This window comes from Erpetoichthys calabaricus, chromosome 1 (genome assembly GCF_900747795.2).
Source record: "Erpetoichthys calabaricus chromosome 1, fErpCal1.3, whole genome shotgun sequence".
Classification (NCBI taxonomy): Eukaryota; Metazoa; Chordata; class Cladistia; order Polypteriformes; family Polypteridae; genus Erpetoichthys; species Erpetoichthys calabaricus.
The window spans coordinates 35,109,112-35,123,631 of NC_041394.2; the positions used below are offsets into that span (position 1 = coordinate 35,109,112).

At 42.4% G+C, this 14,520-nt stretch overlaps 1 protein-coding gene across 2 annotated transcripts in view; it reads right to left on the bottom strand.

The window, feature by feature from the left end:
- Positions 1 to 1,927: 1,927 nt before the first annotated feature.
- LOC114648552 (metal transporter CNNM4-like) overlaps positions 1,928 to 14,520 on the bottom strand; it is a 125,088-nt gene continuing 112,495 nt past the window's right edge. For both annotated transcript variants that reach the window (XM_051936294.1, XM_028797647.2), the window contains one exon: positions 1,928 to 5,808. In XM_051936294.1, the coding sequence (XP_051792254.1) occupies positions 5,596 to 5,808 (213 nt within the window). In that variant the 3' untranslated portion in view covers positions 1,928 to 5,595. The remainder of the gene's footprint in view (positions 5,809 to 14,520) is intronic.

Genomic DNA, 14,520 nt, shown 5'->3' on the forward strand with positions numbered 1-14,520 from the left:
AAATTTGAAATTATTTTTGAATACATGGACACCACGACCTCCAGACTAAAGAGGAGAGGGACCATCCGGCTTGTTATGAGCACTCAGTTCAAAAGCCTGCATCTCTGATAGTATGAGGGCGCATTAGTGCCTGTGAAATTGGCAGGTTGCACATCTGGAAAGGTACCATCAATGCTGAAAGGTATATGCAGGTTTTAGAGTAAAATCTGCTCCCATCCAGAGGATGACTTTTTCAGGGAAGGCCGTGCATATTTCAGCAAGACAATGCTAAACCACATAATGCATCAGTTACAACAGCATGGCTTCGTTGTAGAAGAGTCCTGGTGCTGAACTGGCCTGCCTGCACCCCAAACCTTTAATCAACTGAAAACATCTGGTACATCACAAAACAAAAACTACGACTGTTGAGCAGCTAGAATCCTACGTCAGACAAGAATGGGACAACATTCTTCTCCCAAAAGTCCAGCAACTGCTCTCTTCAGTCCCCAGACGTTTACAGACAATTGTTAAAAGAAGAGTTGATGCTACACACCGGTAAACATGGCCTGGCCCACGTTTTCTGAGATGTGTTGCGGCCATCAAATTCAAAATGAGCTAATATTTTTCATGAAATAGTAAAATGTCTCACCTTGAACTATTTTTTTTTTTCTTTGTTCTATTGTGAATAAAATACGGGTTTGTGAGTTTTGCAAATCATTGCATTCTGTTTTTATTTACATTTTACACAGCATCCCAACGTTTTTGGAATTGGGGTTGTACATCTGTGACCTCCTTCACCCGTACTCGGCACCAAGAGCATTGGGGTCTTCTGGACCACTACTCCTTGTACTTCCAAGATCTCGGCTCAAGTCTGGGGGAGACGGGCTTTGGCATGACGAGCCCTTCCCCATCAGGTCTTCATCCTCTATTGAGGTTTTTAAAACTCAGCTTAAGACCCTCTTATATTTCCTCCTGCCTTTCACTGTGTATAATGGGTTGGTCGAGGATGGTCGTAATTTGTTATTATTTATTAACCTGTTTCTGGATGACTGTCTGAACTGTTTATTTAAATGCTTCATTGTACTTTGGCACAACTTCTGTTGTTTTATATATAAACTAGGCGGTTTGCCCCCTGCTTGCTTCATTCGCCAAACCCCCTGGCCTGCGCTATGCGCCAGCCACTTTGCGTCTCTGCCGCTTGTGTTGTGAAGAGGGGGGCTAAATGCACCCCAAGGAGATGTGGTCGCTCCTCCGAAACCCACTTCTTAAACGGTGATACAATGGGAAACAAGTACAGTTTTTTGTTTACCTCCTCTTTGCTCGATCAGCTGCTGGATTACTGCTGCTGCCGTGCCGTGTGATCTACATCTCGTGTGGTGCTTCAAATATTTAAAAGCCTGTACAGCAGCTGTCTTTGTCATCTACTCTTTGTCTTTTATTTCCATCCCCAGGCGTGGTTAAATCTGTTGGCACAAAGTGTCGTCTCGCAGGATGTTAGTTCTTGATATTGATTAGTTTATAATTTAAAAACAGAATAAGAATCTGAAAATTTAACAACATCACATTAAAGTTCGATAAATTCTGAAAAGAATGATACCAAACATATATATGTAGGTTTTAAAATAAGCTCGATATAAAGCGTGACATAAAATTGTTGCACAAAATCGTTGTACTTTTAGGCTTAGTTTTATATATATATATATTTTTAGTTGAAGGACAACTAAACCTCTTAGCCATGTGTGTTTGCACTGCAGCCTCACGACCGCTGAGCAGGCAGTAACAAACAGCCGTATCTAATAAAGTAGCTGTTGAGCGTTTACTGACTACAGTACAAGGTTTAAAATACGCCACAAGAGAAAGCAATATGGTGCAAAAGAACTGCATGGAACCACACTTTAACAAATAAAGAGGATACCGATAAAGCAGAAAGTCAAAGGCAGCAAATAAATAATTATTAGAGAAATATAGCTCATGTTTATTATTCTTGTGTTTCTCCCAAACTCTTTAAGACACAAATTAAAAAACAGTATGTACACATTATTTTAACGCATGCAACAGAATTATAGGCCAGTACATTGACACTTCAAATAGAATTTAAAAAAACAAAAATACAAAACTGAAAAATGCGATTGTCACGCAAATCCATTTTGAAGTAGAAAACAATATGGAGCAACTATTCCTAAAAATAACAGATAAAAATACAAGCCGAATTGTTTTCACGTTGGTGGAAATTAACAACAATAAACAGTTACATTTTTAACAGGAAAGAATGGTGGTGGGGGGGGGATAAAGAAAAGTAAGTACAAATGGTTTCAACTTTTTAGCACAAGACAAAGCCTGACTGGGGAATGAAAGTCCGACTAGGAGAAAGTGCCGTTGGTCACCTCAGTTACTCTCCCTGGAGAGCCGGTTTCTCAGACGCTGTGCAAAAAAAAAAAAAATTCCGCGACCACTCACAAGGCAATAGTCACCTGCCCCCAATCCCACAGCCCCTACCCTAATTTTGTAAACTTCCTCTAATTTGCAGAACACCCACCTGAACTGACTGATGGGGGATAAAAGCAGGGAACAAAAATGGAGAATCTCACTTTAAACGCCATTAAGACTGGCAAGCAGGAGTGAAGATATGTAAGGAAGCTGCTTGGATTTAAGTTAGCAAAGGTGCAAACAGGTGAACGTTACTGCCCTTGGTATCTAACGGGCAGGGGGTGCAATGGTGCCCACCGTGCACTGCCCAGATAACCGTCTTTCATTACTGGGCCATGTAGCGCCTTTCAACTTTTAGTTGCAGTCCATAAATAATTCATATTCTGCAACATGTGTCCAGATAGACAATGAAAGGTACTGGATGATTGTCTCCCTTTTTTTTTTAAATATATAAACCTTTTAAAGTTAAAAGTAAAAAATCATTTGGACACCACTGCTCCACTTCAATCCCTGCAAAAAGATATTTGAATTACAGTAGGCTACACTCTTAACCAAAATGTATTTACACACCGAGATCCAAATACACCCATCAAAAGAAGAACAACAAACACAAAAGACACGGACCCCTCTGTCCGACAAACGACTCAGCAGCACTGGTCACAAACCTGACTGATGGGGAGACTACTGTGTAGGAAACCTCTTTTGTTTTAGAATTTAGGTGAGAATTTACAGACATTGTCTCTGTTTAAAGGACAGTACTGGCTGCATAACTTCTTAGCCTGCACTGTCGTAACATAATTAGTGAGTACGGCAAGTAACCGTTCAGTGAAGCACACAAATCGGACTTTTGCACTCGGAAAACACAATAAAGACAGTGCACAGCGTACCAGTAGTTAGGCAGTCAGTCACCACTTAATTATCTGGGATGCTTAATGTCAAACTTTGTAGCACATTACATTAACTAATCAGAGAAATTCCAAAATGGCTCCACAGATCCACCTTCAAACTCATTACCTTCTGCACGCCTCCACGTTTGGTTGTCCCATTATGCATATTTGTGAACCCCTCAAACAAACTGAACACTTGTGCACAACAGAGGGGTGATGCATACGTGTGTGCGTGTTCTACGTGCAATAAAATAAAATAAAACAGGAAAACAATCCTGAGAAGAAAGAGGTGGAAGAGCATGTACCTGAGATCATCAATCACTTCCTTCCACTTTCCTCGCAGGAGAATAACTTGCTGAGAGTTGTAGTCTACAAAATAAAAGAATGGAGAAACTGCTGCGGCTTTAGAGCAGCACTGAGGAGTCGAGAGTGCAGCCAGATTATCATTAACTCGGAGAAAAAGAGTACATCTCCCGCCATGTTCACACATACAGATACCAGAACATAACAGAGGAATAATAATTATAATACAGTATTTTATAACGGAGCAAAAGACTAGACAAAAAAAAACACACACACAAACACACACATATCAAAGTGTTCCTGGGATGAATGATCACAAAAATATACAAATTAAATCTTTTGCAAAATAAATATCATTTCTCTATTAAAATCTGCACTTTGAAATGCCAAAGGGATAACTTCAGCACCTCACAAACAAAAGTCCTCTTTACTTCAGCAGCTTAAATATTCCATAAGCTCTACAGGTTTGTAGAAGCATTCTAAAGCTTTTCTCCCGCATCCCTTTATTATTACACTGGTAAATGTATCCCCGGCCCACCTCATTTCATATTTCAGCATTGCCCTTCAGTTCATGTCGGTGGTTTTAGTTGCAAGATGGAAGGTGTGCTCAGATACTGTCAAGCTGCAGTGCTCTTCCCCCAAACACCTTCAAGATGGAACACTGTCGATCGGATGGTCTCAGGCTGATTGCGTCCCTGCTCCGCTCGAGCCTTTGATGGAAGAAAGCTGGCACCTAGATATGACGGATTTGGATACCCACTTAACAGAATTTTTACAGTTTCGTCCCTCAAGTATATTACGGTGAAGGGAGAAAACTGGGTGATGCCATCACTTGAATCGCTGGGTTTGGTTTATTCTTTTGAGCATCTCTTCTTTCAAAGTATGTGTCGTTGACCAATTCATTTCGGGGTCAGTCCCGAGTCTTTGGTCTCAAGCGCTTTTCTTCCATTCCATCCAGCAATCACATCCAAAAGTGCAAGGATAAACAAGAAGCCAGGAGGAAAAAAAAAAGAAAAACAAACCGAAGTTGACTTACTGATTACGAGGAGACAGTGTTGGGGGGTAAACCATTTTAAATGGAGATATGTCGGGGGGTAACCCTACTGATGTACTTGAAGAGGGCAGCATCACCAGTGTTGTCAATCCAAAGGATCTCGTCTCATAGAGATGTGACGAAGTAAAATGTCTACACACGAGAGAGAACACTGATGGTAGATGGTGGGCATAGGAAGATGTTAGCATCAAAATAGCAGAGAGATATTAGGGGAGAGCCACATGACTATATCTCTTAATACAAACAAGCCCACACCTCACTGAATCCACAGTATGGCTTTCTTTTTTGTTCTCCATTCCTAAATTGGCTTTAAACTACCTATTGCATTTACAGATGCTAACCCACATGGACAACTTACTATTATTCTGGAAGACAACATATGTGCAAGCCTGCAACACGCCAAGTCCCATCTTTGGTGCACCAAGTACCTATTGGATTTCACAGTATTTGGAAAACCTGCCCTGGAAGCAGAATACTAGGCTGGTGATTCTGTGACTTGCAAATGGTATCTCAACAGCTTCAGGAAATGGATGCAGACGTTTTCATAAAATCCCCAAGAAAAAGTAAATGCAAAGGTAGAGCAAATGCAATTTGTGTCCCGCTTCTGCATTATAAAATGCTGGTCCGAGTCAGCACATGGGTGGACTGTGTCTGAGCCTCATCCATCCTGTAGATCCTTAACCGCTCACATAGACGCTAGGGAAATTCGAAATAAGTGTGGTTATATGGGAGATTATTGCTGTGAAAGAAGTCTGCAGAGCCTGAAGCAGAAAGCCATTAGTCTTTTAAAAGCATCCAGGCGCTTGGGAGTGTTCATGAGAGATTAAACCCTGCAACCCCTTTAACCTAATAGGGCACCTTCTGGGGCTCACCCTCCATTCAACTCATGAGCTAGAGAAAAAGAAGCACCGGTTTGGTCTGCTTGAGGCCCTGCCGAAGTCATTCTCAGATTGTACTTTCTGTGTGCGTACTGTGATTTGACCGTCGGCTCACACAGTTCTGTTCATTGAGCAGGCTGGTGGTCTCATCTGGGCCATTCTCCAGCCTGTCAGTCAATATGCCAGCAGCATCCAGTTTAGTGTGTGTGCTCTCAGGGGACTGTGGTGTGCTGTCCAGTCTAGAGGCGATGAGTCCATTCTGGTACTGCTGTCGAGTTATCTATCAGACAAAAAAGAAAAAAAAATTAACATCATAGAAGGAAAAACTTTAATACAAAACAGAAAGTTGTTTGACAGACCATGTGTTTTAAAGGTTAAATTCTGTAATTTTCAAGTTGGCATTCTTTTAAATTAATCATGGTGTATGTTGCATTGCGTCTTTGTGGACCTGGAGAAAGTATATGACAAGGTGCCTTGAGAGGAGCTGTGGTATTATATGAGGAAGTCGGGAGTGGCAGAGAAGTACGTAAGAGTTGTACAGGATATGTACAAGGGAAGTGTGACCGTGGTGAGGTCTGCAGTAGGAGCGACAGATGCATTCAAGGTGGAGGTGAGATTACATCAGGGATCGGCTCGGAGGCCTTTCTCATTTGCAGTGGTGATGAACAGGTTGACAGATGAGATTAGACAGGAGTCCCCGTGGACTATGATGTTTGCTGATGACATTGTGATCTGTAGCGAGAGTAGGGAGCAGGTTGAGGAGACCCTGGAGAGATGGAGATATGCTCTAGAGAGGAGAGGAATGAAGGTCAGTAGGAACAAGACAGAATACACGTGTGTAAATGAGAGGGAGGTCAGTGGAATGGTGAGGAAGAAGGGAGTAGAGTTGGTGAAGGTGGAGGAGTTTAAATACTTGGGATCAACAGTACAGAGTAATGGGGATTGTGGAAGAAAAGGTGAAAAAGAGAGTGCAGGCAGGGTGGAATGGGTGGAGAAGAGTGTCAGGAGTGATTTGTGACAAGATGGATATCAGCAAGAGTGAAAGGGAAGGTCTACAGGACGGTAGTGAGACCAGCTATGTTATATGGGTTGGAGACGGTGGCACTGACCAGAAAGCAGGAGACAGAACTGGAGGTAGCAGAGTTAAAGATGCTAAGATTTACACTGGGTGGGACGAACATGGACAGGATTAGTAACGAGTACATTAGAGGGTCAGCTCAAGTTGGACGGTTGGGAGACAGAGAGGCGAGATTGCGTTGGTTTGGACATGTGCAGAGGAGAGATGCTGGGTATATCGGGAAAAGGATGCTAAGGATACAGCTGCCAGGGAAGAGGAAAAGAGGAAGGCCTAAGAGGATGTTTATGGATGTGGTGAGAGAGGACATGCGGGTGATGGGTGTAACAGAACAAGATACAGAGTACAGAAAGATATGGAAGAAGATGATCCGCTGTGGCAACCCCTAACAGAAGTATCCGAAATAAGAAGAAGATGATGTTAACTTGCCATGGGAAATTGTGTTCTTAAGTGGAGCATTTCTTTTATAAATAACATGCCTCTCCAAGCAGTTGACAATGGGGCACATGTTCAAATGTCTGAAAACTTACCAAATAAGAAGAAGCAAGGGTTTCAATTTCAAAAAACATGCTGTGGCCACCAGGTGGCATCACAGACTCCCAAGCTCCAGGCGGAACCACAGTCACAGGGGCAAATGACAGTTTGTTTTCACAGAATGCCTTGCACATACTTCTTCCCCTGACAATAAACAACATAATCCTTCCTTCCTCAGCTCCTCCCAGGCAAGCTTTGCCCTCCTCCTCCTCTTCTATATAAAACTCCCTGAGTGATGTGGAGTGCTGCCTTTTGAAGTGCTTCTGATGTATGCAACTTTGATAAGGTTGGGCATCAAACTAAAATAAGTGGGAGTTCGGGGTGATGTTTTTAGATGGGTGCAGAATTGGCTCAGACACAGGAAGCAGAGGGTGATGGTGCGAGGAACCTCATCAGAATTGGCCGATGTTAAGAGTGGTGTTCCACAGGGGTCAGTGCTAGGGCCACTGCTATTTTTAATATATATAAATGACTTAGACAGGAATATAAGTAACAAGCTAGTTAAGTTTGCAGATGATACCAAGATAGGTGGATTAGCAGATAATTTGGAATCCGTTATATCATAACAGAAGGATTTGGATAGCAGACAGGCTTGGGCAGATGGAATTTAATGTCATTACACATAGGAAGTAAAAACGTTAGGCTTGAATACACAATGGGCGTTCAGAAAATCGAGAGTACACCTTATGAGAAGGATTTAGGAGTAATAGTGGACTCTAAGATATCAACTTCCTGACAGTGTTCAGAAGCCATTAAGAAGGCTGATAGATAGATAGATAGATAGATAGATAGATAGATAGATAGATAGACAGATAGACAGATAGACAGATAGACAGACAGACAGACAGACAGACACTATACATCTATCTATCTTATACTATACTATACTAGAATACTATCTGGAGTTTTGGTCTCCAGGCTACAAAAAGGACATAGCAGCACTAGAAAATGTCCAGAGAAGAGCAACTAGGCTGTTTCCAGGGCTACAGGGGATGAATTATGAGGAAATATTAAAAGAGCCGAGCCTTTACAGTTTAAGGAAAAGAAGATTAAGAGGTGACATGATTAAAAGTATTAAAAAATTATGAAGGGAATTAGTCCAGTGAATTGAGGCTGTTATTTTAAAATGACTTCATAAAGAACACGGGGACACAGTTGAAAGCTTGTTAATGGTAAATTTCGCATAAAGTTTTTCTTAACACAAAGAACGATAGACACTTGGAATAAGTTACCAAGTAGTGTGGTAGACAGTAGGACTTTAGGGACTTTCAAAACTCGACTATGTTTTTTTGGAAGAAATATAGGCAGTCCCTGGGCTGCGTACGACAGGGGTCCACAACCCCACGGGCCGGGGCCGTCTGACAGAGAGAACTGCCGGCAACGGAGACTCACTCAGTGAAGGGCTACAGCAAAATGGCTGCCACCTTCACTGAGGACACTTTTCAGAACGCTAAGCAGGTGGGGCTTTGCAGCAGCACAAAGAGAGGAGAGAGACCGAGGTGAAAGAGTATTACAACAAAGTATTTTTATGGTCCCGACAGTTTCCCCATATGACACGAGTCTATAGAAATCTCGTTACTACGAAGTACATTCAGCAGATTCTTTCATTACAACGAAGTGACCTTGAGATGCCTGAATGAATCATCCACAGAGCAGTTAGTTCTCTTGTCGCAGCTCAGTTGTACACAACAATCCCTAAACAGAAACATTTCAAAAAAAATTTTCTTTCTTCGAACTTTCCTCGTACTGTTTTTTTTTGCTGTTTTTGTTTTCGGTGGTTTTCAGCGATACCTTTTGCTTATTGCTCGTCAACATCTGAAAAACATCCATTGGAATTTAACTCATTGTCACCCTCCTATAGAAATGGCAGACACGAAAAAACGATAACAGTGATAATTTTTGTGATGTGCAATCTGTTGGAATGACAAATGCAATGCATATGCCTCTGTTATATGCAAAAAAAGAAGAAAAATCTCGGGTTGCAAACATATGCGAACTGCTGCATTTGAAGACAGTTTTTATGTGGTTCAGTGATGCTCGTTCAAGAAACATTCCTATTAATGCAGCACTCATTCAAGAAAATATGAGGTCTCTAAATTAGATAGATAGATAGATAGATAGATAGATAGATAGATAGATAGATAGATAGATAGATAGATAGATAGATAGATAGATAGATAGATAGATAGATAGATAGATAGATAGATAGATAGATAGATAGATAGATAGATAGATAGATAGATAGATAGATAGATAGATAGATAGATAGATAGATAGATAGATAGATAGATAGATAGATAGATAGATAGATAGATAGATAGATAGATAGATAGATAGATAGATAGATAGATAGATAGATAGATAGATAGATAGATAGATAGATAGATACTTTATTAATCCCAATGGGAAATTCACATTCTACTGGGACCTCCGTCAACGGGACAACATGCCGAAGAGCGTCCTGAAGTGTTATCACTGCATCTGTGGAAGACTGTTTATCTGTTGGCGGGGAAACAGCAGGCTCACAGCTCTGATGTGGCTCTTCACCAAAGCAAACAGAAAAGATCTCGATTGGTGATGCAAGGAACATTGTAAATGCAGGGAACAGGATTACTTGGCCACTAACCTGGTCACAACCCTGCCCGACGGCTGTGTCTGAGTATAGGAGAATGGCAGTACTAAGACACAGCCTCGTGTTTTGGGGTGTAAAGACAGGGACTTATAGTGTGACCCCAGTCTTTTAGGATTCGCTTCTGTGGCGCTTCACAGTACCGCTTTGAGCCTGCGGTTGCCCTACCCCGGCAACGGACAAACAATCTTACACAAACGCAGCAATCGTGCTTCGGGATGCACTTCAGGGTGACGTTCCCACTGGGTGGGGGGATCCCAAGAGAGTTCAGAAACCTCACAATATGAAGAAGAAGAAAAGGCTTCCGCTGTTAGATAATGTTTGTGCTGAATTCCTCCCACCCAATTGCACAGCAGTGCTTCAGCCATTGGGTTTGGGTATCATTTGCACCCTGAAAGTGTATTATCACAAGGAAATGCTGAGAAAAATTCTCATCAGCATAACTTGTAGGCAGAAGAAGATTAAAATTAATGTGAAAGAAGCTACTGAAATGATTGCAGACGCCTGGACGCAAGTTAAAGAAAGCACTATAGTGACAAATACAGAATCTCATTACAACAAAATATTTTTTAGGTCCCTGGCAGTTCGTTGTAATGGAATTCTATCTGTATTTGTACTACAGGCATACAGGCACTATTGGGCACCCTATCTTTACCTACTCTGCAGACTCAGTATCCAGCCAGGCTGGAGGAGCCTGAAGAGGAAAATCTAAGGCAGCGGTGGAGCAGCAGCACATGGGGCAGAGGCAGAAGATACCCGTTGTTGAAGTTGGCAGATAAAGTGGCTGCATTCAAAGCCAAACTTGATTTATGGGGCCAACGAGTGAACATTGGGATTTTTGATATGTTTCAGATGTTAGGAGAGGTTGTTAAAGATACCAAGCCAGGGCCTTCTTTCTCCCAGCTGGTGTATGATCACCTATCTCAGCTTTCGATAGAGCTTGAGCATTACTCCCAACCACAAAAGACTCCCGAAATGGGAAGGAATGGATCCGTAACCCATTTGTGAATAAGCCAGGTGAATCAACTTTGTCTGTGCTTGAAGAGGATCAACTGCTTGAGGTTACAAATGATGGTGGCCTTAAAAGTATGTTTGAGACAACTTCAAACCTCCATACATTTTGTATTAAAGACAAGGCGGAATATCCTGAGGTTGCCACAAAAGCACTGAAAAGTCTGCTTCCATTTCCAAAATCCTATCTTTGTAAGGCAGTGTTTTCTGCAGTGACAGAAAAACAAAAACAAGATTGCGGAGTAGACTGAACATAAGCACACCTCGCGTGTCACTGTCTTTCATCGTCCCCAGATGGGATTGTCTGGTTGCGGAAAAACAAGCTCAGAGCTCCCACTGATTCTGCATTATGGTAAGTTTTATAATTTCTATTACAATATTATAACTTAATAATAATAGAAATGTAATGTATATTGTGTATAAAACTGCCCTACGAACCCGCCCCAATTCCTCCAGAACCCCACCAGTCCCTGGAAAAATTTGCTTCTATAAAAGCGGTCCTTGGTGTCAAAAAGGTTGGGGACCACTGACGTACGAGATAGGGACTGTAGGTTTGTTCTTAAATTGAATTTGTACCTAAGTCAGAATAGGTACATTATTTTAATAAATGCTATTGTTGTCCGACTATAACCAAGTGCTCTGCCAATGAATGATGGAGTTTCACCTCTCTCGGAACTTTTTATTATTTCTACTTTATTTTCCATGGTGATGGTTTTTCTCTTCTTTACTGTATCACCAGCACTTGCATCAGATTTGTGTTTCAGAGACATTGTTGAAGGGTGAAGACAAAAGGTTAAGATGAGCTCTTCTGTACAGCACTGTACACGCTATCATGGCAGGAGGCACCCTTGACAACATGTCTGGTGTGCTGACAAGAGACAACTTCCTGCTATGTACAGTTAGGTCCATAAATATTTGGACAGAGACAACTTTTTTCTAATTTTATTTCTGTACATTACCACAAAGAATTTTACATAAAACAACTCAGATGCAGTTGAAGTGCAGACTTTCAGCTTTAATTCAGTGGGGTGAACAAAACGATTGCATAAAAATGTGAGGCAACTAAAGCATTTTTTAACACAATCCCTTCATTTCAGGGGCTTAAAAGTAATTGGACAAATTAAATAACTGGAAATAAAATGTTCATTTCTAATACTTGGTTGAAAATCCTTTGCTGACAATGACAGCCTGAAGTCTTGAACTCATGGACATCACCAGATGCTGGGTTTCCTCCTTTTTAATGCTCTGCCAGGCCTTTACTGCAGCGGCTTTCAGTTGCTGTTTGTCTGTGGGCCTGTCTGTCTGAAGTTTAGTCTTCAACAAGTGAAATGCATGCTCAGTTGGGTTAAGATCAGGTGACTGACTTGGCCATTCAAGAGTTTTCCACTTCTTTGCTTTAATAAACTCCTGGGTTGCTTTAGCTGTATGTTTTGGGTCATTGTCCATCTGTATCATGAAACGCCGCCCAATCAATTTGACTGCATTTAGCGGGATTTGAGCATCATCAATAAACACTAGTGTCCCAGTGCCACTGGAAGCCATGCACGCCCAAGCCATCACACTGCCTCCACCGTGTTTTACAGATGATGTGGTATGCTTTGGATAATGAGCTGTCCCACGCCTTCTCCATACTTTTTTCTTGACATCATTCTGGTAGAGGTTGATCTTGGTTTCATCTGTCCAAAGAATGTTTTTCCAGAAGTGTGCTGGCTTTTTTAGATGTTCTTTAGCAAAGTCCAATCTAGCCTTTCTCTTCTTGAGGCTTATGAGTGGCTTGCACCTTGCAGTGCACCTTCTGTATTTACTTTCCTGCAGTCTTCTCTTTATGGTAGACTTGGATATCGATACGCCTACCCCCTGGAGAGTGTTGTTCACTTGGTTGGCTGTTGTGAAGGGGTTTCTCTTTACCATGGAAATGATTCTGCGATCATCCACCACTGTTGTCTTCCGTGGATGTCCAGGTCTTTTTGCATTGCTGAGTTCACCAGTGCTTGTTTTCTTTCTCAGGATGTACCAAACTGTAGATTTTGACACTCGTAATATTGTAACAATTTCTCGGATGGGTTTCTTCTGTTTTCGCAGCTTAAGCATGGCTTCTTTCCCCTGCATGGAGAGCTCCTTTGACCGCATGTTGTCTGTTCACAGCAAAATCTTCCACATGCAAGCACCACACCTCAAATCAACTCCAGGCCTTTTATCTGCTTAATTGATAATGACATAACGACGGACTTGCCCACACCTGCCCATGAAATAGTCTTTGAATCAATTGTCCACTTACTTTTGAGCCCCTGAAATGCTTTAGTTGCCTCACATTTTTATGCAATCGTTTTGTTCACCCCACTGAATTAAAGCTGAAAGTCTGCACTTCAACTGCATTTGAGTTGTTTCATTTAAAATTCATTGTGGTAATGTACAGAACCAAAATTAGAAAAAAGTTGTCTCTGTCCAAATATTTATGGACCTAACTGTACGTAACAGTACAAGCAGGTTTGCTATTGAAAATGAAAGAGGCCGACGAGGGGCGCACCACACAGTCACCTCCACTTGCCTACAGTATGCTGCCTGCAGCGTCCGTCCACCAAGAACAACAGGGTGCGGCCAAAGGCGGGTAGTGAATTGCCTACCACTGCCCCCATTCAACAGGCAGCCACCCGAGGCACACTACAATGCTGCCCCCCGCTGCCCCATTTACCCTCAATGGCCTCCATTCAGCCACAACCGGGTCACCGCTTGCAGCATCACCAGCCGCCCACCAAGAACAAACGGGACAGCTGTTCAAGGGACACTGCAAGGCGTGTGGTGGGCGGGCAGTGAACCGCCCTCCTCCACCCCATCAAGCCTCTGTCCTACACATGAGCGGTAGCTGCGACCCCGGTGACTATGGACCCTGGGTCACCACACCCAACCACCCACTGACAATGAATTGGGTGCAGCCCCCACTGTCCCATTAATCAAGCAGAGCCACCTGAGGGACACTACACTGCGCAAGCAAGCAGCGAAACCGCCTCCGTTCAGCGACCACTTGCAGCGTCCCAGGCCGAAGATGATGGAGCGGCAGTTACTAAGGAGCCGGTGTCGCGTCTCTTAAACAGATGAAGGAACAGCTGCGGCCCCGTTCGGAAGTCATATGTCGAATGTCCGTAACTTGGGGACTACCTGTAAGTGGATAGGACCGGCGAGCTTTGTTGGGCTGAATGGCCTGTTCTCGTCTAGATTGTTGTAATGTTCTAACTTATAACAGCCAAGTGAAACATATAATAGCAACAGTCCAGGAAAAAGAAAGAAATATACCAGAATGATTAAAGGGAAAAAATAATTGTAAAATCAATCTGGTAAAGTAATCAGCTTCTCCATTGCACACCAAGCTAACTGGCTTCCATCTGTGACCAACTGTAATCATTCAACATAAAACCAACTATTCCTGGAGCATCCCAGTGCTTGGATGTGCAACTGGAAGCAAACAATCAAATATGGGTGACAAGTTGTGGACAGTTGTGGACAGGCAAAAGTCATGTGATGGAAACAACAAAAATCCCAAAGGCTTTATCAATCCCTCTTAGCACAGCAAAGTCCACAATCAAGAAGTGGAAAGTATTTAGTACTACTAGGACCTTCCCTGGATCCAAACTGAAAGGAAGAGTGACGAGGAAACTGGTCAGAGAGGCTACCAAGAGGCCGAGGGCAACTTTGAAGCAGTTACAGGAATTTTTTTGCAAAGAGTGGTCATTGTGTGCATGAGACAA